General features: G+C 39.8%; 2 protein-coding genes across 4 annotated transcripts; one reads left to right on the forward strand and one right to left on the reverse strand.

The window, feature by feature from the left end:
* Nucleotides 1-835: 835 nt before the first annotated feature.
* selenok (selenoprotein K) lies at nucleotides 836-24385 on the reverse strand. Of its 3 annotated transcripts, XM_074682109.1 has the most exons (5): nucleotides 24265-24385; nucleotides 23438-23528; nucleotides 21902-21976; nucleotides 1297-1392; nucleotides 836-1092 (listed from the first exon to the last, which is right to left on the reverse strand). In XM_074682109.1, the coding sequence occupies exons 1-4, from the start codon at nucleotides 24281-24283 to the stop codon at nucleotides 1302-1304; spliced, it is 276 nt and encodes a 91-aa protein (XP_074538210.1). In that variant the 5' UTR covers nucleotides 24284-24385; the 3' UTR covers nucleotides 836-1092; nucleotides 1297-1301. The 3 variants fall into 3 exon arrangements, with proteins under 3 accessions (XP_074538210.1, XP_074538207.1, XP_074538208.1); XM_074682106.1 differs by lacking the exons at nucleotides 836-1092; nucleotides 1297-1392 and adding an exon at nucleotides 19924-20023; XM_074682107.1 differs by lacking the exons at nucleotides 836-1092; nucleotides 1297-1392 and adding an exon at nucleotides 19933-20023.
* LOC141799943 (tumor necrosis factor receptor superfamily member 14-like) lies at nucleotides 10796-17988 on the forward strand. Its single transcript, XM_074682373.1, has 8 exons — nucleotides 10796-10906; nucleotides 11272-11359; nucleotides 13117-13242; nucleotides 13534-13689; nucleotides 17119-17206; nucleotides 17322-17512; nucleotides 17678-17682; nucleotides 17944-17988. Exons 1-8 carry the CDS (start codon nucleotides 10859-10861, stop codon nucleotides 17986-17988), a joined length of 747 nt encoding a protein of 248 aa, XP_074538474.1. The 5' UTR covers nucleotides 10796-10858.
* Nucleotides 24386-25123: the final 738 nt, after the last annotated feature.

Raw genomic sequence — 25123 nt, forward strand, 5'->3', positions numbered from 1 at the left:
TGTATATAATACAGAGGAAACCAAAAGTTTACATACACCATCTAAAAAGGCACATAACTTTGTTTTCCCCCTCATTGCCTAACATTAAATTTGGATTAAACTTTTGCAGGGTTTTTTTGTCAATAAGGATTACCAAATTTGTTTATTTTTGCTACATGCTGGAATAATGAGAGGGATACATTTTTAGACAATTTTTGAGAGTATTTATTTACAGATAATTCAAACAATACATTCATCAATTCAATTCAGTCAGAGACTATAGCTGGACAATGAGCTGTACTTAAAGCCATCACGAGCGGAGCTGTCTGCGGTTCTGAAAGTTAATGCTGTAAATCACGACATGCCAATCTGCCACTTATCAGCATCTGCAACGGTCAACATGAATCCTGATCAATCAGTTCTGCTCTTACTGCTTATCGTGGAGCTTTGGGGAGTCAGATTTATTAAAATAAAAAAAAGTTTACCGACATCACTGCATTGCAACTCTTCTGGACCCTTAACTTAGCCCTCCTTTTCTATGGTTGACACTTTTACAGCAGCCGTCTGGTAACATAAATCTAAATCTGAAGGTAAACTGAGAGAGAGGTGAATACTAATAGAGATAAATTCTAATCATGCAGTTAATGCATCAAAAATACTGATAACTCTTTGCTTTCAAACTTTTGGCCTGTAGTAAACACAAAGTTACTCAAACTTACTTTTACCCACTTTTACCAGCTACTCAGAGCACCAGCATTCAAAAGAGTGAAATAAAACAAACTCATTATAAAGCAGGATTTTTTAAATCAAAAAACACAAAACAAACCACCTTAATTGTGTATTACACCGGGTTTCAGAATCTGATGCATCATTTAGAGACTGGTGATCGGTGAAGGAGGAAAAAGTAGAAGCTGTGAAAAAGAAAGGTGATGTACATAGCTGCAGTATCAGTCTTTCTGGTTCCTCTATGAAGGAATTCCCAAAAAGGCGTCAAGAAGCTGTTTGGAGACAGCAGCAGCAGGTGAGGAGGGGCTGGAGCACAGTCTTTCTCTCTGTGTCCTCAGTGAAATGACACTGTGCTAGCCCAGGCCTACATCCAGTGTAGGCGTTTACCTGAAGAGAGACGTTTGTACAGGGTTAATGTATTTTTAACGGCTTCTTATAGAATAGTACAGCTGGTAGATAATTAAAATAAAGAACTTGGTTGGTCTTTATAGTTTAAAACCCTAATCTGTCGTCATGATAAAAGGTCTGACAGATCATTAAAGAAACTATCTTTCTGCAATGTTGAATTAAGATTTGATAAGACTGAAGTACCTTCCTCATCCTCCTCCACCCATTGGTGGTGCACTTGGACCTCCGCCATGGTTTATTCTTCCAATATGTCTTCTTCCACCTGGAGGACCTGGAGGACTAAGGAAAGAGAGGGAAGAAACAGATGATGGGATGTTTTTGTCACTTTGGCCCATGTGACATATTTAAAAGTTGTAGGCTCAACACATCTCACTAATTAAATGTATTTCAGTTATTGCTGATTGATAACTGTGATGAACCAGGGATAGACCAATTATTGGCCGTACCAATCATCTCTGCCGATATTTGGCATTTTCAGGTATATCGTCCTCTTTTTATAAGGAATCAGTTTAACTCTGTGTTAATTTGGCTCTGATGCAGCTGTGCCTCTCTGTCTGCAGTCACTACTCTCTCACTGTCCCTCCCACAGTACCGTCTGATTGATGACACACAGAGCCATTTTTTTTCTATAAACTTGACTTACTGCAGTAAACTTCAGGGAGCTTTTTTTTGTTTGTTTCATTTAACTTTATAAAACAGCTGCTGAGCCTATCAGCTGTTTGATTAACATATGCTTAATTTCTTTACCTAAAGTTCTTATTTGTTATTCTGCATGTGCCTCTTTGTAACAGCAGGGGGCAGCAAACAGCTGAACAATGATAGGACTGACAAGGTCCACATAAAGGTGTCAGGTGAGTCAGAGTCAGTCAGCGTGTAGGACAGAGGCAGGTGGGTTCCTTCATGTAGGGATTTATATGAACACTGTGTTTGTCTCCTCCAGGATCATCAGAGGCAGCATGAGGAGATTATTTATCCATCTTTAACCTCTGCTCGCTCGGCTTCCTTCCTGACCTCTCTGATGTCTGCTGAGGGTTCCACCTGGTCTCCTCATTCACCTCACAGTCACCTGGGTATGACTTTTTAATTTTGAACAATTCTGGAAGAAAAACATTTTTTCATTCATTCATTCATTATTTATCCTTACCAAGTTTTCCTTAAATATTTTGATGTCAGTAATTACCAAGCTGAGGCATGACTGATTTCAGATTTTTATTCATTTAAAAAAAAAAAAACTGAGATGTCGACTCAATATCTGGTCAACTGTGTTGCAGACAAAAACTGTGAAGTTTTAATTTTGGATAAATGTCAGACAATTCAACACATCATTGTTCTTGGAAGATGTTTTGGAAGATGTTTACTGATAACCTGTAATGTATTTTTTTTTAAAAACACCTTTTATACATTCAAACCCCCAAGTGACAAGGATTCTGGTGAGGAAAACCCAGATGCATGACCTCCAAAAGGAGAAACTCTTTAATTAAATCAACAAAACAATAAACACAAAATCACAGCTTCGCTGGTGTGACGAAGACATATATTACTCAAAAAACTAAGGCAGCAAAAGGTTCTTAGGCAATAGTTGTGAGACATGACAGGACAATCTGGCACAGAACAGGGGATATACGCAGAGTAAAATACATGAGGTAAAGGGCCACAGGTCAAAAAACAATGAGGAGCGCACGGATGACAATCACAATGGCGGGAAAACACCAGGGCAGGACATGATGTAACCTAAAACTGAAAGACATGACAAAAAACAAACCTGACAAGACAAACGTGAAAGACAAACTATTGAAACAAAAAGGTGAACTTAACATATTAGACGAGACATGACACGAGTTACACAGTTAAAGGTTTTGATTTTTTTTCCCCCCAAAACTTCTGAAATTCATGATCATTTTCAACACAATTATGCTGAGCTTCACACTACAGCTACCAACTTTCTAAGTTTATTAAAATAACGGTTTTTTTTAGATTAATACAATGGTAACTTAGTTGACGATACAGTGTCACACTTGACAAAAGTAACAGTTTTATACAGTTGTTAGAAGTGTTACAAGTAACATCATTTGTAGTTGAGATGATGCCAACTTATAATTATGTGCTATCATAAGTTCAATAATCATTTGTCAGACTGATCTAAAATCATATCTTAAAGAATATAAAGCTTATGTGAGCATTCTTTTACAAACAAAATTATACAAATGTGCTTTACTAACTTTGTTGTACAGATGTGCTTATTGTGGTGATCTGCATTGCTGGACACTTCAGTGGGGGCTGGGGGCGACCACAAGTGAAGTTAATGTTTATGTCCAACAATAAAAAGAATCAACTGTGTGTTTATGTGTGTGTGTGTGTGTGTGTGTGTGTGTGTGTGTGTGTGTGTGTGTGTGTGTGTGTGTGTGTGTGTGTGTGTGTGTGTGTGTGTGTGTGTGTGTGTGTGTGTGTGACTCTCAAAATTCAAGTTAGTAATGTAGTGTTATAGAGGTTAAGAATATGTTTCAGTTAACATGATTAAGATAAATAATGAGAACACAGAAAGGTGTGTTTAAGAGTTTCTCTGCAGATGAAGAAAGGGAGCTGATCATCCCACTTGATGAATGCCAGTCCCGGATCGCAGACAGAGATAGAGGGCGGCCAATAATAGAGGAGATAACACCTGAAGAGCCAATGAGAAGATGACTCATCCTACATTTTTCAGTACTATCTGTTAGCTTATAAGGGTTCAAGCGACAGGAAAGGGGGCTCAGATTTCCGATCCCCACACAAGTTGTGGTAGTCAGGGCTGTATAAATCTGAACCCAGAGATCTCTGTGAAACTGTATTTCTGACATATTAATAAATTTGTGCTCAAACTGAGAACCAGGATGCCCCCTGATCCTTTCCCATCAACAAACTGGACGGGAAGAGGAGAGAGGAGTAAGGAGTCAGGTGAACAAATTTGAAGGTATTTTGGTGAGACAGCTAACACCTCATTTCCAACATATGTTAGAACAACAAATGTAGATAATTGCACTTTACAGTGTGGTTGATATCTCACAGCATTTGTCAGATGAAGACACAGATATCTCCTGGTTTATACTTGAGTATCAGAGCACAACATATTACAGACTTCAGCAGCTTGTGAAGACAGGGGTCCTCGACCGTGGGGTTGCCAGATCATTCCTGGAGTCTCCATGTGGAGTTAAATAAAATGACCTTTCAATCAATCAATCTTTATCTAAATAGTACTAAATCAAAGCAAACCTCATCTCAGGACACTTTCCAGAAACATGAACAGGTTTAGAGCTGTTAACATGTTGAAAATGAAACCACATATCTTTGACAGGAAACTAGATTCCACCCAGAGGTTTAAAAGCCCAAACAGTTTTATTCACAGCCCATTCAGATTGTTTTACCTGTGATCTTATTCTTTCTGTCACCAAAGCTCACCAAAAGGCTGTGAAAACCCAGTGTTAAAACTCCAGTGTTAGGCCAGTTTGGAGTGAAGTGTTGAATTCTTGGTGTTGGTTTTAAAGACTCTAACTCTATGCTGATGTGAAACTAAACCAGTGAGGGAATTACTTTACAGTGTTGACAGCACATAACACTGTTTACTTCTCACTCACGGTGGCAATAATTGTTATGTTTTACAGTAAACCGTCTTTTAAACCGCACTGTTAACCCAGTTGTTTGTAAGCAAGTCTTCTCAGTAAGGTTTAAATAAAAATTACAAGAAAGTGCACTAATACTTTTTTTTAGTTTAATCAGCCTGAAACTGAAGTTTTTGGCAAGAACTGCAACATAAGCCCTGAGAAGTACAGTTACTGAAAAAAAAAAAAAAAAAAACTGAGGCGAGTAATTGCACTACAGACCATTGAGATCATGTGGAGAGGCACAGATCTACTGTGCTCCACATGACATGTACCAACTGTGGCACAGGCTGGCTGTCTGTGTCCCATGCAGTGTGAGCCGTCAAGCTCTACGGAGTAAGCAGTTTGTGATCAGTGTGTTGGCTGCCTGTGTTTCATAGAGTGCAGAGGCTGTTTTTGACCCCATTACAATTCTGTCCCATTAGTGTTATTTCAAAGTCATCTTTAAGAGGCTGTGAGGATTTTTTGTGGATATATGTCTGGTCATAATCCCAAATTTGAAATGAGGTTAGCACCAATATTACAGGTTACTTCAAAATGTTATTTCTTTCTTAGCCACTGTACAGCACAGCGCAGTACAGGGTGAGTACATTATGTTATTGTTCCACACACACAGGGACAGACCAGACCAGACTTTCATCATGTCTCCTGACATGATCCAGGACTCCACAGTATCTCTGGAGCTGATTGGAGGATGTTGTCAGCAGACCAGAGAGCTCCCTGTGTCCTATGTCCAAGAACTCAGTCCTTATTTGATCCCTGACTTCCCTGAACAACAGGTCAGGTTTTGCATTAACAACATCTATTCCTGACAGTTGGACTAAAAGAGGAAGTGAAAGGCTGAGAATGGCCAGTCCTCTGAAAAGGACTCATCACAGAACAACTGAAGTAGAACAACCTTGCAGACACTGAACCATCAACCATCAACACTCTGTGCAGTCAAACACTGAGTCTTAAAGCAGCAGCTACAAATTCAAAGATCCCAGCACTGAAACAAAAACTGTTTTCAGTAAGAATGAGATATTCTCTCCTCTGTGGATCATCTGAGTCTATATCAGATTATACTGGGTCGAGCAGGACTGGATTGATTTACGGCACGTCTAGGTCTCTGTTACAACACCACCGCTGGCTAATGAAGTTTAGCAGAGAGAAGAGAGATCTGTGTTTTTCTCTGCTTAATTTTGTAGTGATGGTGGACACTAGAGCCCAACTGTCAGACAGAAAAAGGACAGAAAAGCAGAAGAAAGATAAACAGGAGAGAGATACAGCCCAAGCTAAAGGCTAACACAGGAGCTAAACTGTTTGTGCGAATGTTCATTCCTACCCACAGTCAGCAGTTATTCTGCAGTGGTCTGTTCAAACTTGAGAGTCTATCAATAAAATGAAGAGTGAGGTTACGTTAGCTCTGATTGGTAGATGACTGACAGGACAAAACCAGACATTACAGACATGTTTTAAGCCTCCTACTCACCAAACACGGCAAGCGCAGGCGGTCGGCGGCAAACCCATTCATTGTGTATCATCTACCCCCATGCAAGGGAGGCGCCTGCTGCTTTGCCGCAACGACATCTTAGCGAGTACAACAGGAAAGGCCTGATCAGAAAAAAAAGTGCCAGCGGATACAGAGCTGAACATTGCCACACAGTCCAACCATGAAGGGCAGGCTGATACATCTGGTATCTCAGCATCCTGAGCTTTGGGACACCCGAATGCGGGTATATAAAGTACTGAATATGATCTTGCCAGGAAGGTGCAGGCGTGGAGATAGCAATCAGCAATTTGCTGAATTTGCCAGGTTTGTGGAAAGTGTTGTGCTAGAAGGTTGAACAGTAAGTGTCAGCTTAAAATATGTTGTCTAGCACAGATACACATTTTTTTCCAATAAAAATATACTTTTTCAATGAAAAGACAGATAATAGATAAGAGACGGATAACATACATTTTCCGACACAGACAAGAAGTTTAACATTTTAACTATTTACAGTTGAAGACCTTCAACTCGCCTTGACACCATCTGGACCTGAAGCCTTGCAAGTTTTGCACCGTTTCGGCTGCTGGGGCACGTCCTCTACTGTGGAAGGAGCAGAGTAAGGGGGGGGATTCTAGGTAGAGGTGGAGGTATGAAGCTGCTGAGGTGTGAGGCTGCAGAGTCTGCAGCAGAATCCTCCCCCAGAACTTCTCGCACACACGCATACTAACAACACACACGCACACACACACACACACACACACACACACACACACACACACACACACACACACACACACACACACACACACACACACACACACACACACACACACAAAATAAGTGTCTTCTTTCATTTAGTTTTCTTATTTCTTATCTGTACTTTACATGGAGCCTCTCAAATGAAGCTATAGCGTAAGTTCAGTCAGGAAGACTGTCTGGGTGTTCCTTTCATTCATTCACTCTCTCAACAGCTGTCTGGGAGGGAGGCGTGCCAGTTCTTTCTATCCAATCACAACTTCCCTGCTTCATTGGTTAGCCAATCATCACGAAGCTGTCAAATTTTAAATTTTGCCTCGTCTGCTGTCAGTTGTCTTTAAGGCTCTGTGCGCGTCCCACCTCCTCCCCATGCACCTCCAGGTCTCATCCCTCCTCCTTCCGACGCACCTTCAGGATCTTCCTCACCTGTCAGCTCACAGCTCTACGGTCTTCATCTGCTCTCCAAGTCCCATTTCCTCAAGACTTTGTACCACCACCAGTGTCTAGGCCCCATGGGGGGATATTCATAATTTGTCACGAGTTCTGCTCCCCTGTACATTTATCATTCACATGGTTGATGGGGTCTAACCGCCAAATCTGTTATTATACATTATATCATTAAACCTGTTCATAATCCTTTCTGGTGTAAGTCTCTCCTGATTGAACTACAGACCCTCACCCTGGGGTAAAATGGGAGTGTAAACCTGGACTGATCTCTGTGAAGCTCCTGCTGGAACCAGAGTTTTATTTGAGTCAGTTTAAAGACGTTAACTTACAGAATAAAGGCTGAATGGCATTCCCAGAGTGCTGATGAGTTGACACATAAACTAAATCCAGCTTTGGTCAAGACTGAAAGTGAAAGTGAAAGGGAAAGTTTGTCAGCCCATCCTGTCTCACCCAGTTAAGTGACTGTCTACGAGAAACTGACTAACCGATGCAGGGGCGCTTGTAGTCTGCCAGATATTGACCATATTTGCTTGCCTAACGTGTCACTTATACATACTGAAACCGCTAACATTACTACCACGCCGATTTGGGATTTCCATCGGTTTCACGACGAGGGGAAAAGCTGCAGAGCAGAGAAACTTCCGAAGGCTGCACTGCTGCACTGTCGGCTGCCTCCGTTTCAGAAGGTATGTATTTTGTTCTCTCGGCATACTTTCTCTAAAAACAGAAACAAAATGAGTGTTAAACTCCAGTAAGATCAGTTTTTGTCGAGTTAATGTTGAACTCCTACCGTCTGTGATGTGGTTCATAAGGTTGTCGGTTACGGAATGAACAGTTCGAAACACTCAACGTCTGTTGCCCAAAAATACTCTATTAATAGCCTAAATTTAATTAAAATAAGTAAGATTTAGCTTGATCCACGACCTGCCCTGGCCTGACGTCCTTGAGCTAAGCACCGCCCTGGCTGTAAACTGATGCCGACGGTCGGGAGAATCAACTGATCCGGTGAGTAGGGTTTGCAGCGTTAGCGTTTTCTACAAGGTTTATTCTTACAGATGGCTGAAGTTAAAGTGAGCAATAAGCATCCTCTGTCTCAGCAACCACTGAACGTTCACTCTCCAAACTGAATCGAAAACAAAACTGGGCTCTGAGGAGAGGAAGTCTGAGCTTCTTGTACTTGCGATTGAGAGGGTAATTCCAGTCAGCCTCAGTGAAGTCATTGACATTTTTCAGAGCAAGGGCAACAGAAAGTTGCTGTTATAACTGCAGCATGTTAGAATGTCACTGTGATGTGTAAAAGACACAGACACACAGAAAGACACACACACACACACACACACACACACACACACACACACACACACACACACACACACACACACACACACACACACACACACAAACACACACACACACGTTGCAACTACGATACTACAACTCCCATGAGCACTGCCTGTACGCAGTGTTTGCTTATTGGTCCATTCGCAGTCTTTAGCTGACGTAACTGCTGACAGGCGCTCTGACTTTCATCTACAGCCCCGGCTCGCATACAGTGACAGCTTCCGGTGCTCAGCGCACCTGACATGACAAAGAAGTTCACTCGCTTCTTTTTTCCTCTCTATTATAAACAGATTCCGGGATCTAAGTCACAAACTAGCGCCAAAACTCCCATAGCTTTTTAAAAGTAAGGACATTTATCGGATGGAGCTCATTTAAGCTCACACTGCACCGATCTCACCAGCAACACTCCCCAGCAGGGGAGGGGAGGGGGTGGGCGTTGGCGTGGAGAAGCGCACGTGGAGAAGAGAAACTGGTCACAGACATGAGGAGCTGAAGGAACAATATTTAAACCTCCTAATCAACTAACACTTATCAAAGTTATATGTAAAAAGTTTACTTTGGAAATCATTTAAAGAAACCAAATCATTCTTAATAAATAGGACTTGTGGCCCATTGTAACTTTCATCTTCGACGCATTTTTGGACTGATACTTCAAAAAAATGTATTACTGTACTCCAGAGTGACTTAGTTTATTACTGAAAAATTGCTGTTGTAAATAAATATTTAAGCTGACAGTGTTTCTAGCTAGATTTTTCAGTCAGGTTTATCTTTTCAATCTCCAACCTTCCCAACTTTCATTAAATGGAATATTAAACTCCTCCTTTTATTTCTTTGTTTTAATCATCTGCATATTTTCACATTTAAGAAGCGCAACAGTTTCAGAGCTGAATACCTGATTTATGTAGTTTTTATTTGAGTGTGTACAGGGGTCATTTACATTTAAAAAGGTTGTAAATCTATTTTAAGTAAATATATAATATCTATTTTAAATATATATATATATATATATATATATATATATATATATATATATATATATATATATATATATATATATATATATATATATATATGTATATATATATATATATATATATATATATATATATATATATATATATATATATATATATATATATATATATATATAACATTTTTGTTTTTACTTTCACACAATTTTGGCAGTTTTGGTCCTCCACAGTCTAAGTGTGACATTGGATATATGTTAGTACTGAGGCAAAATATTGCATTCAGACATAGAGGATGATGAGTAATTTAATTTTATCTAAGTACTGAAGTATATAGAAATTGGCAATTTTAAGTGTATGGAGTAATATATATCAGTAATGTTGTTAAACTCAAATTTTCAAGTTTATTTTCCCCCTCATCCTAAAAGAAAACAACAAACCATGAGGGATTGAGTGCACTTTTTTACTCTGTAGTCACTGTAATTGTGTAAAATACTAGTTCTGAAGAAAGGGAATTGAAGAAATGAGATGTACGTTTTTAATCAAAAAAATAATTGGCAGATTAATAAATTGTCAAAATATTTGTTAGTTGCAGCCTTAGTTATTTGTAATATGTATGATGTGAGTTTATATTAGGGCTGCACGATTATCGCAATCGCAATTGCAATGTCAGCACATGCAATTCAGATTTTTCTCCATGATAACCAAGCAAGTCTGTAGACTCATCATGACACAACTTTTGTTATTAAATCGCAAGCACAATCGCAATCGCAATATTGTCCACCTAATCGCAAATCGCACCTTTTCCCCAAATCGTGCAGCACTAGTTTATATCATCACTTCATTCTCTGGGGTGTTGTTCTGGGGCTACTTAGCCTGGTGGTCTGTCAGATTTTTCTGGGGGGATAAGTGGTCTTTGGTCTGAAAAAAAAAAAAGAGAAACACTGCTTTAAACTCATAAATCACCAACAGCTCAAAGACAGGATGAAGTGAAGGAGAGCATTTCTCTGATCTGTGTCTGGTCTCTGTGTTCTTCTCTCTGTCTCCAGATGGAGTCGCCCTCCTGTGATTTGGTTTCTCTCCTGGTTTAAATCTCAGTGAGATGACGTCTCCTGAACAGAACTCTGATCATGAAGTCTAGAAAGAAGTCCAGAATGAAGCTTTGGTTCCTGCTGATGGTAAAGTGACTTCTCCTCTCCGCATGTTTTGATGACTTCTTCTTCTTCTTCTTCTTCTTCTTCTTCTTCTTCTTCTTCTTCTTCTTCTTCTTCTTCTTCTTCTTCTTCTTCACCACTCAAAGCTATCTCAGCATCATCTGAACCATCATCTGGTTCCAACAGACCTGCTGCTTTACAGGTTCCTATTCAGTCATATGATGGTGTGTCAGGAGGGACAAACAAAGAATGGAAATTCAGCATCATTCTCCTAAACATGTTTCAGAACAGACTGACACTAAAGATCCAAACTTTAGAGATTTGTTGTGAACATGTAGGAAATCCCTTCACACTGATCCTGATCTCTCTCTGTCTCTGTGTCTCAACAGGTGATTCTGATCAAAGCCTCCTCAGGTCAAACCTGTCATCGAACAGAGTATCAGGTTGGAAATGAGTGCTGTCCCATGTGTGGTGTTGGTAAGATCCATTATTAATGTGTTAATTCCTTACTAATTAACTTATTAGAGGTCTCTAAAGTCTTGTTGCCTGTAGAGTAATGTGAGCTGTCAGTCTGAGTCAGTTCAGTTTGTCTCAGTGTTTCTATCAGACCATCCACGCTCTGATTCAGAAGATGCTGAGCTCTAATTTACTGACACTTCTGACTGAAAACACTGAGCTGCAGTAACAACAGCCTGTCTCTAGGGGGAAGCATCACACTCTGCAGCAGACAGCCTTTAGGACAGACCTGGGCAAACTACGGCCCGCGGGCCACATCCGGCCCTTTGTACGTCCCTGTCCGGCCCGCGTGAGGCCAATCATAAACATAAACATAAAACTCGTGCCGGTGCATATGTCTTAATACTCCATCTATCACAACCACTGAACAAGACATTGTGGATTGAATTCTCCCTCTTTCACTGGCTCAGTCAGTCTCCTCCACCTGAACTCTGCTGTTCTGAAGAGAGTGCCGTCGCGTACACGCGCAGCGCATGTATGCGACGGCACTCTCTTCAGTACAACGATACGCGTTTCACTATTTTAGAGTCAGCCTTCTCACTATAAAATTCACGCTGCTCTTTCCTGATTGGAGAGGATGCTGCGTTAGAGCAGAGCTACGTTAGTCTAACTCACGACATGTCATGTCAAAGTTCTCCAAAAAGAAAGGAAACAGCTAAAGCTCTGATAAAGTCTTCATCAACAAGTGCTGCACCGTTATCTGTCTCCGTCTCTGAGGTCTACTGCAGCATCTCTGGATCAAACCAACTAAGAGAGGGGGGTGGATGGTTTCTGAGTTTTCGATATAATGCCCAAGCACGGGACTTGATTTGACTTAGTATAATATTAGAGTTCACAGAAGCATACTTAAATTTTGGGGACTATCAGGAGAAATCACAAGCCAGGAGAACAGCTGGAGAAAGGGCTTAAAAAATGGGAGACTCCCTCCATATTCAGGAGTGTTGGCAGTCTGCCAGCACTCTCCATCGGTAAAAGTGAGTTCATGTATGACAGATATTGACAACGACGAAAACTTAAGACATTTTCTCTTTCATTTTAGGATTCAATAACTGTTTTTATTTCTACTTGACCTATACACCACATTTTTACATCACCTAATATAAACATTTACAGAGTGCTTTATTCTTCTGATAATCAGTTCCGACTATTCAAAATATTAATTTCAGAGCATTTTACGATGGAAGAAAGTTGGTGGCCCTCTGACACAATTCAGGTTCCTCATGTGGCCCCTGGTAAAAATTAATTGCCCACCCCTGCTTTAGGAAGTTGATGAACAGTTGAAGAGGTCTTCATGTCTTTATGTGAATAATGTTGACACACTGAGAGCTCTACAAAGAGCATGAAGCAGTTTAAAGACAGAAAATGTTCCTGACTGCAGGCTGCAGAGCACCTGCTCCATCTGATCACTCTTTGACACTTTTCTCTTTGTTCCTGGATCTGAAGGGGACAGAAACTCACTCAGCTAATGCCAGCAGCAGCTAAAGACCCTCAGGAGGACTTTGGTTTCTAAGCTCATCCTGAGTAACCAGCTGACAGTCTGATCACTGATCTCTGATCACTCTCCTCCATCAGCGCTCACTCTCACTAACTGATGGCCTCCATCTTTCTGCTCTGCAGCCTCAGACACACTTTAGTCTTTGTTTTCATCAAGATCCTGGATCAGGTCTTGACTGTCACAGCTTTCAGGGAATGAAATTAAGTTTGTTGATTTTTAACAGGTCATCGAGTAAAGACCGACTGTGAGGGGGAAAAGTCCACGTCCTGTAAACCGTGCTCAGAGGGAACCTTCATGAATAAACTGAATGGACTCAGGTCTTGTTTCCACTGCTCAGTGTGTGAAGAAGGTAAACGTCTGTTTCTCTGTTTTCATCACTAATGTCAGAACAAACCTCTCCTCACTGACACTTCACACTAAAGCTGATTTTACTGACTCATCAAATCAAAGCTCCAGGCTGACTTCCTGAAGTCAAAGCCTTCAGTCCCTCATCCAGATGAAACCACAGTCTGAAGAAACCAGCTTCACGTCTCATAGAAATTAAAGAGGCTCAGACTGAAGTCCAGCATGTCCCAGTTTAGTCCTTTGAACACTAAAACCTGAGGAGGTCTGTGAGTCTGGTCTTTCTCTGTGTCCTCAGCTGCTGGTTTGAAGATAAAAAGGTCATGCACGCGGACATCAGATGCAGTCTGTGAACCTCTGGAGGGGTTTTTCTGCACGGAGCCCACAGAGGACGGCTGTGGTGCTGCTCAGAGACACAGGAGCTGTGATCCAGGACATTACATCAGTCTGAGAGGTGAGTTAAAAACAGACTTTAGAAGATGAACAGTCAGTGACCTCCAGGAAAGAAATGATCTCTGGATGTTTTTCAGATTCATTCAGTGTTGATATTTAATCCAACAGAATAGAATAGAATAGAATAGAATAGAATAGAATAGAATAGAATAGAATAGAATAGAATGTATTTCATTAATCACTGAAAGAAAATTCAGCTGAACTCCTGATGCTGGACAACTTCTCCTCCAGTAAAACCTACCCACAGGACCCCTGTCCTCCATCCAGCTGAGCATGGACCTGAAGGAGTGTTCATGTCTCCTTCTTGCCCGCTGTTCTCCAGCCTCTCTGCAGGACGCCTCAGAGAGGAGCTTTTTATCGCCTGTTCGTAAAAACACTGATCAGAGACAAACTAAACAGACGTACAGACACTTCATGGAGGAGTCACTGTATAACCCCCCCCCCCCCTCCCCCCCTAACAAAGAGACATGGAGACCTTCAGTGGAGGATCCTCCAATGGATAATGGCAGTGAACTCTTTTACCTGTGTGCTAAATCCTGCTGCTAATGATCTCTGTCCGTTCTGTGCTGAGAGACAAACAGTTTCTCACTGTTTCACTGAATGTTCCAGTTTTTCTGCTCAGTTCCAGTTTTTAAAAAGTCCTTTTACTGCTTTCACTGAATTTTTTACCAGAGCGGTTTTTGTCTATGGTTTTAAATAGAGGTCGACCGATATGGGTTTTTTGGGGGCCGATGCCGATGCCGATGCTTTCCAAATTTGGGCAGCCGATGCCGATATGCATAGCCGATTTTTCCAATTTGATATTCAGGCCGATTGTTAAATGAATATATATATTTATCACATTTTGGTGAAACGCAGCAATTTCTGAGCAACTAAAAGAAATCTATTACAACAAGTCGTGTCCAGTCCTCTGAACATTTATTCAGCTTTCAAAACAATGAAATATTTTGTCTGAGTAAACACACAATGTAACAAGCAGTAGTAAACATTCACACTCTTCTTAAAATGTCAAAAAAGAAATTTAAACTTATTAATATAATTTGAACAAAAGTATGTAATGTATCCAAGTGGTTCCACAAGTTTTAGGTGCTCATCTTTTTTGTGCCTGTTTAAAAATTGCAAAATATCAAAATACGGTCGATGGCCGATAGAGACAAATGTCCAACTATCGGCCCGATATATCGGCCGGCCGATATATCGGCCTACCCATCAAAATAAAAAGAAGAGTCAGCTGCTAAACTTTGTGCTAAGCTAAGCTTGGGGTGTATGTGAGCCGGAGGAGGAAGGTGGAGGGGGGTTTCATCAGGTCTAGGATCAACAGTTAGGAGACCTGGACTCTTGCAGGACCATGTGGCGTGTTGTGAGATGTGGCAGATGATGACCTGAAGTTTGGTAATGTGCTAAAAATATGACGTTTTTATTTATTTAGTCAATATTTCAACTGGATGTTTGTTGAAATAAGAATTTAGAGTTGAACTGATTTATTTAAACTGTTAAAAAAATCTGTAAAAAGACGGTAAAAGCACTGGCAGCAAAGTTTCCAAATATCGTAGAATTACAGTCAGACGCTGTAAAAACATGGAAGTACATTAAATAACTGTTAGAACATGGACTAGATTTTACCGTCAAAACAAATTAAAACACAGTATTACTGTAAAATAACATATAAATTCAGTCAAAACACATTCAAATCAGATTTCTTTAGTGTTAACCTCTGTAATTTTATGGTATAATTTATTTATTCTTGGAAACAGTCAAATCAATTTCCTGTGAAAATACTATCTTTGTTCAACAACAAATTTGTTATGTATAAAAACTAACTCCGTAAGTAAAACTAAAGATAAATGTCTGCAGATTTACAGTATTATTATGTAATTTTATAGAAAATACCATTATTTTTATCAAGATTTTTCCTAAATTATCACAGTCAAACACCTTCAATATAGTGACAATGCAAAGAGTTCTGCAGAAAATTACTGTTATTTTACAGCAAAATACTTTTTGTTGTGATGGTGTTTCATAACCGTTAGTAAGGAGGGCACACAGAGGATATATGACTGTGCTGAACATATAAGTATTGCATTAAGGGAAAAAGCTGCCTCTGCAACACTGCATGGACTGGCTGAGTAATTTAAATAACATTGTTATTAAAAACTGACCAACATAGCAAAGACCATCAGCACATTTTGTTTATTAAAAACAAAACACAAGGTAAAAATCACTGGGTACAGCGTCTGCACAATGGAGCACAGACAGCCAGTCCACTCCATGGGGCACAGAAAGCTGGTCGCCTCCTGGGGGGGTGCAGACAGCCAGTCCACACCACTGGGCACCAGATGACCAGTCCATTCCACTGGCCCCAACAGCTGGTCCGCTCCTTGGCCCGGGCTCCTTGGCCCGGGCTCCTTGGCCCGGGCTCCTTGGCCCGGGCTCCTTGGCCCGGGCTCCTTGGCCCGGGCTCCTTGGCCCGGGCTCCTTGGCCCGGGCTCCTTGGCCCGGGCTCCTTGGCCCGGGCTCCTTGGCCCGGGCTCCTTGGCCCGGGCTCCTTGGCCCGGGCTCCTTGGCCCGGGCTCCTTGGCCCGGGCTCCTTGGCCCGGGCTCCTTGGCCCGGGCTCCTTGGCCCGTTCGCACAGAGGAGCACAAATATGTCATGCACCGTGTGTAGCAGAGTCTCATATCCACAGTGTGTCCTCCTCACTCATGGTTACAAGCACTGTCACAATAAAAATTACTTTGCTGTGAAATAAAAGGAAAATAGTAAAATTTAGGACAAAAACTGATGGAGGACAAAATGACCAGTGATGCATGAGAGGAAAGTGTTTTTAGGAGAAAGGCAGTGTGTTCCGTTTGGAGGTTTTTTGGGTTTTTAAAATTGGTCTCTGATCAAAAAACAATTACTTCCTGTCTTCTTACAGTGTTTTTAATGTAGTTATGTGTTACAGCGTTTGACTGTAATTTTACGGTATTTGTCTGGAAACTTTGATGCCAGTTCTTTTACCATATTTTTTTACATTTTTTTTTTTTTTAACTATTTTTTACATTTTTTTAACAGTGAATTGCAACCATGAGTGAGGAGAGTACAGTGTTCAGCTGGCATAATACCTAAAAAACCGTCCAGGATGTCATTTTACAGATAATTTCTGTAATTTTACAGTTTTGTAAAAATTTTTGAGAAAAACAGAAAAAATACTTTGAAATCAAGGTTTATTAACTGTATAATTTTTTTTTTGACTCCGTAAAATTCGTAAAATATCTGTAAATCTACTAGCATTTTGGGTTTTTTTAATAAGAAAACAGGAAAATCTGTTTAATATTACAGACAATTTACTGTAAAATTACATTTTTTTAACAGTGTATGTCAATTGTGTAAGAGCAGCAAATAAAGCTAAGTTTAAAAATCTAATCTCTCCCTCTCTGTGTGTTTTTTCAGGAAGCTCAGTGTCAGACTCTGAGTGCTCTCCCTGCTCTGAGGGAACATTTTCTGACGGCACGTTTACGTCTTGTCAGAAACACACAGAGTGAGTGAAGCTTCTCATCAGACATGGACACACCTGAATTCTTCTTCCAGCAGCAGCAGAGACTTCATCAGATCCTACAGATGTTCCTCTGACAAATGTCCCTCTATCATTACAGATGTGATCCATCCAATCAGCAGCTGCTGAGACCAGGAACTGGATCACAGGATGCTGAGTGTGGGGAGCTGGAACCAGACTGGACCAAAGTGATCATCTGGGTTTTTGTTGGTGGAGCTCTGCTTTTTTTAGCTGCTCTGTGTGTATCAGTGTGGTGTTATAGAAAGAAGATACACAGATTTCTAATCAGAGGTAAGGGTTCACTCTGTGACAGTAAAAATATGATCATGTTTTATTTATAGATGTTTCTGTTTGACTCCGTTTTTATTATTTATCTTTAATTTCAGGAAAAAGAAAAGAAGAAACAGAAGATGGAAACCAGGTATGTTTTAAACTCTGCTCTCATCTCTCTCTCAGTTCAGGTATTAAATGATTTCACTTACTCAGTAATATTTCTCTTTAAGGAAATGGGGAGTTTGATGAACAGACCACCAGAGGAATTAAATCAGCACAGAGCTAAGGTTCAGGTGAAACAGATGAGAGTGTTTCAGTGAAATATTTTCTGACTAAGACAAACTCTGACATGTTTTTATAAATGAAGAAAAAATAAATCTCTCCTCTTCTTTCACGTGTGACAGTTTGTACCTGTCCTTAAAGATGTGTACACATTTTGCTCCCTGCAGAGTAAAGGTTCTCTAGGATCCAGGTCTGACTCAGTTGGATTCTGAGTCTGAACTATCTGAAGCTGTCACTTGAAACTATAAACATCAGCCCTCACCTGTTCTCTCTGAATTCATTGAAATCAATATGTTTAAACTTCCCTCACACCCTGAAGCCTCCTTGAATGCATCACACTTCTTCTCATGATAAAATTGTTTGTCTAACAAGTATTAATGGGCTGATATATATTTCACTAACCAGTTTGAGACATCACCTGAGCCTCTTTACTCTCTCCACCTTAAGTTGCTCAACTGTCTGAAACATTCTCTTGATAAGACATTGTTGCAGATGCACATAATAGTCAGGGGAACAATTCAGAAAAGTGCTTCCGTTAAGACTTTTGTGGACATGTCAGGGTAAAACCTGTTCACCTTTTTTTAGTTAGAGGGGACCCACGGGTTAATTTAAAGGGTGGTTGTCAAGTTGAATTTTACGAGCAATTTCAGACCAATTTACAGGTTTCCTAAGTCAGACTACATGTGTACAATAGATGCTGGATATCTTCATAACCACAAGGGCCCTAAACATGAACTTGGTAGGTCTCCTTTCAGTTTCTCCACCTCATGAAGCAAAGCCACCTTTTCCTCTTCAAGTCTTGAGACCTCCTCTTTGCTTACAGGGCTACAACATCCATCCATCCATCCATTTTCTATACCGCTTATCCTGTTTAGGGTCGCGGGTGGCTGGAGCCTATCCCAGCAATCATTGGGCGAGAGGCAGGGTACACCCTGGACTGGTCGCCAGTCAATCGCAGGGCTGACACATAGACAGACAACCATGCACGCACACACTCACACCTAGGGACAATTTGGTGTGACCAATTAACCTGCATGTTTTTGGACTGTGGGTGGAAGCCGGAGTACCCGGAGAGAACCCACGCATGCACGGGGAGAGGGCTACAACAACAATTCCCAAATACCTTTGTTGTTAAAATGTTCCTGAATGTGTGTCCAGCAAAAATCTCATTTTTAACATTTCACACTGCTTAAAACTACAAATGTTTTTCAAAGATTGGTTCTTTGATTGTTTATATTGTATTCTCTATATTTCCTCATCATGATATGATTGTTTTGTACAAAGATGTGTGTGTTGTGGTTGAGGATTCTGAAAAGAAGCTTAACCCAGATGAATCAGACTCTTCATCAGAATCACAGGTCTCAGTCCAGATGGAAAACTGCATGATGCTGGAGGATGAAGTGATACTGGTCCTTCTGCACAAGACCCAGAATATTAACAAAAGCAAAGTCTAATCATGCATTAAATACATTAAAAATACTGATAACTCCTGCTGTTTTCTCAGAAAGACATTGTGAAACTTGAAGTTGGTTCCAATCTTTTGGCCACTCAAACTTAGTTTTACCCAGTATTACCAGCTTCTTAGAGCAATAGCATTCAAAAGAGTGAAATAAAACAAACTCATTATAGAGCAGGATTTTTTTAATCAAACAACACAAAACAAACTACCTTAATTGTGTATAACAGCAGGTTTAAGAATCTGAAGCATCAATCAGAGACCGATGATCAGTGGAGGAGAAAAAAAGTAGAAGCAGTGAAAAAGAAAGGTGATGTACGTAGCTGCAGTATCAGCCTTTCTGGTTCCTCTATGAAGGAATTCCCAAAAAGGCGTCAAGAAGCTGTTTGGAGACAGCAGTAGCAGGTGAGGAGGGGCTGGAGCACAGTCTTTCTCTCTGTGTCCTCAGTGAAATGACACTGTGCTAGCCCAGGCCTACATCCAGTGTAGGCGTTTACCTGAAGAGAGACGACGTTTGTACAGGGTTAATGTATTTTTAATGGCTTCTTATAGAATAGTACAGCTGGTAGATAATTAAAATAAAGAACGTGGTTGGTCTTTATAGTTTCAAATTTTAATCTGTCGTCATGATAAAAGGTCTGACAGGTCATTAAGGAGCTTATCTTTCTGCAATGTTGAAGGTGAAACATAATTACCTTCCTCATCCTCCTCCACCCATTGGTGGTGCACTTGGACCTCCACCATGGTTTATTCTTCCGATATGTCTTCTGCCACCTGGAGGACCTGGAGGACTAAAGAAAGAAAGGGAAGAAACAGATGATGGGATGTTTTGTCACTTTGGCCCATGTGACATATTTAAAAGTTGTAGGCTCAACACATCTCACTAATTAAATCTATTTCAGTTGTTGCTGATAAACAACTGTGGTAAAACAGGGGTAGACCAATTATTGGCTCATCTCTGCCGATATTTGACATTTTCAGGTATATCGGCTTCAGCCTTTTTTTTTATCCAATGGCCGCTAAGGAATCAGCTTAAATCTGTGTTAATTTGATACTGAATAGTCTCATTTTAAAGTGTGGATTACGGTCAGGAACATATCTAGAAGGGAGACTTTTTCAAGATCACTTTGAATCTCCTCACAGCTCCTTTAGTGTTGGAATTTGTATTATTCAAAATTTTGCCACCAATATTTTCACTTTTACTGAAAACGAATATCGGCTCCTAATGTCGGTTATCGGCTTCCTTGGCTATTAATAATTGGCATCAGCCCTGAGAAAAACATATCCGTTCATCTCTGCTGTAAACTCATCCAGCTCTGAGGGAGTAGGTTTAAATGAAAGATTAATGGGTATGTGGCTCATCCACACAGACATAGAGAGTGGAATATGATCAGATTTTTAATTCAGTCTGTTATATATTCTAAAAGTATTTTCTGGAAGCCATATAAATTCATGGCAGAAAGAAAACGATGCGGTGGAAATGACCTGAGATTTACAGTCTCATTGGCACAAGCTAGACTCACAGCAGAACAGACACTCTGGTTTAGTCTGCCATTTCCCCTTGGTTAAAGTTAATTTGGACATTTTAAATTTGAAACAGCACAGCATGCCAACATTGACAGAATTTGACGGTAACAAATTTCAACAAATTTCTTTAAGTTCTACCAATACGCAACAAATACAATGACTTTTATCAAAGTAAATAAGCAAGAAAACTTGTGATTGCAGTTGAGATATGGTTCAATATGAGGTGGGTTTTGGGTAAAGGTAAAACCTAAACTTAACTGCTGAAAAACAATAACCACTGACTTAAGTCCTACCAGCACACACAGGATACAAGATGAACTGTGTATTTTAACATCAGATAAAACCAACAGTGAACTGCTCAGACCACATGTCTGGGCTGACAGGAGCAACTCCCATAGCAAACACACAGTCTGTAAATAACGTGCCACATCACAGCCAATGTTTTCCCTGTCTGAAACGGAGAGGTCTGATTTTAATGAAGCCCCGTCGAAAGCCCAGTTTCCACCAAGCAGTTCAGTATGGCACGCATTTTATGGTGTTTCCAGGCTGCTCTTCCGTCACACTATTACATAGCCGATCCTTAGCATCCAAACCAAATTGGCTGATCCATACCAGACTGCTTGGTGGAAACGGGGCTCAAGGGCTCCAAAATCACTAGACCCCCAATAGTGATTTTTAAATTTTTGGTTCTCCAAATCTTATGATGGTGTTTTCTACTGTAGACCATGAATTTATCCGATTCATTAAAATTTCACATAATGAAAGTTCAACATAACTGGTGAAATATTTAACAGCTTAGCTTTCTTTTAAGAGTCACAGACTCTCCTCATCTTTTCTACAGTAAAACATAGCTTCTCTTGTGTTGCTAACCTATTGCCTGTTAGGCCAGTTTATAATGAGATGTTCCACTAAGTGTATTCTTTGAACCTTTTATAATCTTTTATTTACAGTTTCCCAGTTTGTCTGTAATACATCACTGACATTAAATTCAACACAAGCAAGTTATTTTTGGAACCAATCCCCTTTAAAGTTTCCACATTTGATAGGATGTCTGTGCAATTTTCAGCTACATACAGGCTCCTTTTTTTTTTAAATCAACACAACCCACCTTCATTTACATGTGCAGAATTTCAGGGACTTACCCTCTGCCATCACTGAAGCGTGACGAACCATAGTTTCCACCCTTGGTCATGTCAGGGTTAATGATCGTCTTAAAACTAGAAAAGGACAAAAAGAAAGTGGAGATGAAAAGGTGGCTGAAGTAGTAAAGAAAAGACTGAAAACAGAAGAAAAATCAGGTTGTGACTGAATAAAAGAGAAAGAGACTGAAACAGTTACACAGGGGCTGGCATGCTGAGCAAAATGACTCACAGGGCCAGAAATAATTCTTAAGAAAAACTTAGAGTTCAGTGATGTTTAATAAGTTAAATTTCAATAAATTTGCTTGTGTTTGTGTTTCAAAACATTTTAGTGTGGTAAAGGACGAGAGACAGCGACACACGGCTCAATGAACAGCTCAGCTCTGCTGAAACGTCTGACCGTACTGCTGAAAATGGGAAGAAACCCCTGGCCATAAAAGCATGCAGAGAGTCTTAGATTACACAGAGGAAAGATATAGGACTAAGATGTTAAAAGTGCTTCAATCAACTATCAAAATACTTTCGAGAATTAATGAGGAACTAAATCAATAGACATCAAGAAATATTTGAAAACCTCGTAATTGTTGAAGCTAATGTAAAACTATTCACATCACCAAAGTATGACGAAATCAAACTGCTTAAAGGACAGATAGACAGACAGATGGATGTAAAGAAGGAAAGAGAAATAATTTTAAAAAAAGAGGAAATTATAAATCTATGTAAAAAGAATCACTATAGGTCAATGACAAAGAAAATCTGACTGAGTCACAGGACAGATGAGGTAAACAAACACAGAGGAAAAACATTTAGCCTAATGACAGAAAGAGGTTAAATAACAGTGAATAAATAACTTAAAGTCATCTCAAAGCTCTAAAAACTTAAATAATTGAAGATAAAAGAAGGAGAAGGTACAGAATATCGGAGACAGACAAAGAAAGAAATTTGAAAAGCCTACATAAATGTTATGGGGCGACATCAAGACAAACAGACAGACAGTTTGAGTGTGGTCGTCATGGTGATGTCATGGGAAATGCCTTAAAGGATGACTCAGCATTTTAGTCACAGTTAGACAGCTTAGATGACAGAGGAGTGAAAGGAACTGAGATTTTCTTTTAAAATTCAGATAAGGCAAACATAGATATACGACGTAAGGCATTACCCTGTGCTGCTGTCTACTAAAATATATCAATAAAAGAACAAAAATTTATTATTTATTTAATCCAAAAATGTGCAAACAAATTCAATTTTGAAACATTAAATTTGATTGAAGATCACGCCTTTCAAATTAAATATATCAAATTCAGTTTTTAGTGGCACAAATCCCAGCCCATAAGATAAGCACACTGAGACGAGAACAACTGAATATGGTATTTATACAGAAGTTCACCCCTCCTATTGTAAACAGTGTAATGGTTTGGTTTAATATACTGTCACTGCAGAGTTACCTTAACAGACAAACTGCTGTTATAACTAAAAAATATGAGTTTAAAGTATGATTTACAAATTCAGCACTAGTCTGTGTGACTGCTGACAACTTACAAAAGACCGATAAATTCAACTGCTCCCCAGAAGAGATCGACCAGTAAGGAGAGCCGCCATGGTGACTGCATCCTGCTGTCGCAGACCTGACCTGGAGAAGAAGAGGTGGTTGGCAAAACAGGAATACGAAGAGGAAAGATGGACAAGTTTGGGTTTTCTCTATCAATAAATCTATTGTTAAAAAGTTAGTGGAAAAAAATGGTATTTACCAGTACCTTTGACCGTACAACCCAATAGAAGTAGAAAACAAGAAAATTGTGTTTACCATTGCCCTAGCTGCTTTTGTGAGGCATCATAGAGCTATAATAAACATGTCAGTTGTTAGATAATAGACCATCTGGGGTTTTTAGGAAAGACAGGTGTTACATTACCTTCTTTTCTGCAAAGTGTTCAACTAATTAGAGTAAAAATGTGGTAAAACTCCTCATCTTGTCCTGACTGTTTCGTCTTTGTTAACACTATATTTGTGGGTTCTGATCTGTTTTTGGAAAGCATTTGAGGTTACATCTGTTGCGATTGGTTCACTGTAAAAATAACAACTGATCGATGGATTTGTGCCTAAAATTCAGAACACCCGTAGAATTGATGAGCGACCCACAAAAAACACCGTCATCTTTCCAAAGACGCGTTAATGAGGCAACTCCTCTTGCTACTTGCTAATATGCTAGCTACGTGTATACCCAAAGGCTTAGCTCTCGTGAGTAAACATACTTCAGTCGACATGTGTCAGTTTGACTAAAATGTCGGATAGTAAAGTAAAATAACTCTATACGGAGTCAGTTACTCTAAAGATTGATATATATTGAATAAAACGAAGAACAACTTACCATTTGACACGTACACCATCTTTTTTTGTTGATGTTATGCCGTGTCCGCAACTAGCACCGTCACACAGATGAGACACTTCTTCTTCTCCTCCTCTGATGTTTACTTGGCAAACTGGCTTAAAGGCGCGTTACCGCCAGCAACTGGACTGGAGTGGAGAAACCGCAAATCTTAACGGGGGGTATAGGGGCTTGCAACCTGCGGCTTTTTAGACTCCTTTACAGTCGCCTTGCTTTAAATATATTGAAATAAAGATTTTTTTATTATTCTTACAGAGGGTATTGGTAGTAAACGACACTGGGACTAAATAAAATCAGGATTTAACAGTTTGTTAAACTAAGCATGTTTCATATCTAACCTTAAAACCTCAAGTTTTAAAATGACAAAGATAAATAAATCTGCACAAAGACAAATCTGGAAGAAAATACAGATTTAGTTCTATAATGTCAAGCATTTTTTTTTTTTAAAAAACATCTTGTTTAGATAATTATTCAATTTATTTTAACGAGGTACAGAATTTTTACATTGTCTTTATTGTGAAGGTAAAGTAGTTTTTTTTTGGCTGTGGAATGACTTTATAACAGTTGAGATGAGGAAAAATGGCTCCTTTAAAAGTAAAGGTTGCAGACCCCTGGGGTAAGGAAAGAAATATTTAATGGGGGAATAGAAGAAATGGAGAGTGAAGGGCTGTACTGTTAATAAGAGAATCCCATGCTTCCTAGCCTTTGCATCACTAACCCATCAAAAATGTATTCATCTTGTTGTGTTCCCAGTAGTCTTTCAAAATTTTTGGTTGGGTGAGAGTCTAGTCTCGTTTCCAGACTGAAAATGGTCCAGTAGGCCAGCAATAACTTTTTTTCC

The sequence above is a fragment of the Halichoeres trimaculatus genome, unplaced genomic scaffold (assembly GCF_033239565.1).
Source record: "Halichoeres trimaculatus isolate MK-OKI-2021-1 unplaced genomic scaffold, fHalTri1.1 fHalTri1_scaffold_11, whole genome shotgun sequence".
Classification (NCBI taxonomy): Eukaryota; Metazoa; Chordata; class Actinopteri; order Labriformes; family Labridae; genus Halichoeres; species Halichoeres trimaculatus.

What these genes read in the sequence shown, in the direction of transcription:
- LOC141799943 (XM_074682373.1), top strand. Translation starts at nt 10,859, where the DNA reads ATGAAGTCTAGAAAGAAGTCCAGAATGAAGCTTTGGTTCCTGCTGATG. An exon ending in CTGTCCCATGTGTGGTGTTG is followed by an intron (nt 11,360 to 13,116) that starts GTAAGATCCATT and finishes GATTTTTAACAG; the next exon opens with GTCATCGAGTAAAGACCGAC. An exon ending in ACATTACATCAGTCTGAGAG is followed by an intron (nt 13,690 to 17,118) that starts GTGAGTTAAAAA and finishes GTGTTTTTTCAG; the next exon opens with GAAGCTCAGTGTCAGACTCT.
- selenok (XM_074682109.1), bottom strand. An exon ending in GTTGAATTTATCGGTCTTTT is followed by an intron (nt 21,977 to 23,437) that starts GTAAGTTGTCAG and finishes GTCCTTTTCTAG; the next exon opens with TTTTAAGACGATCATTAACC. An exon ending in CGCTTCAGTGATGGCAGAGG is followed by an intron (nt 1,393 to 21,901) that starts GTAAGTCCCTGA and finishes CTCTTTCCTTAG; the next exon opens with TCCTCCAGGTCCTCCAGGTG.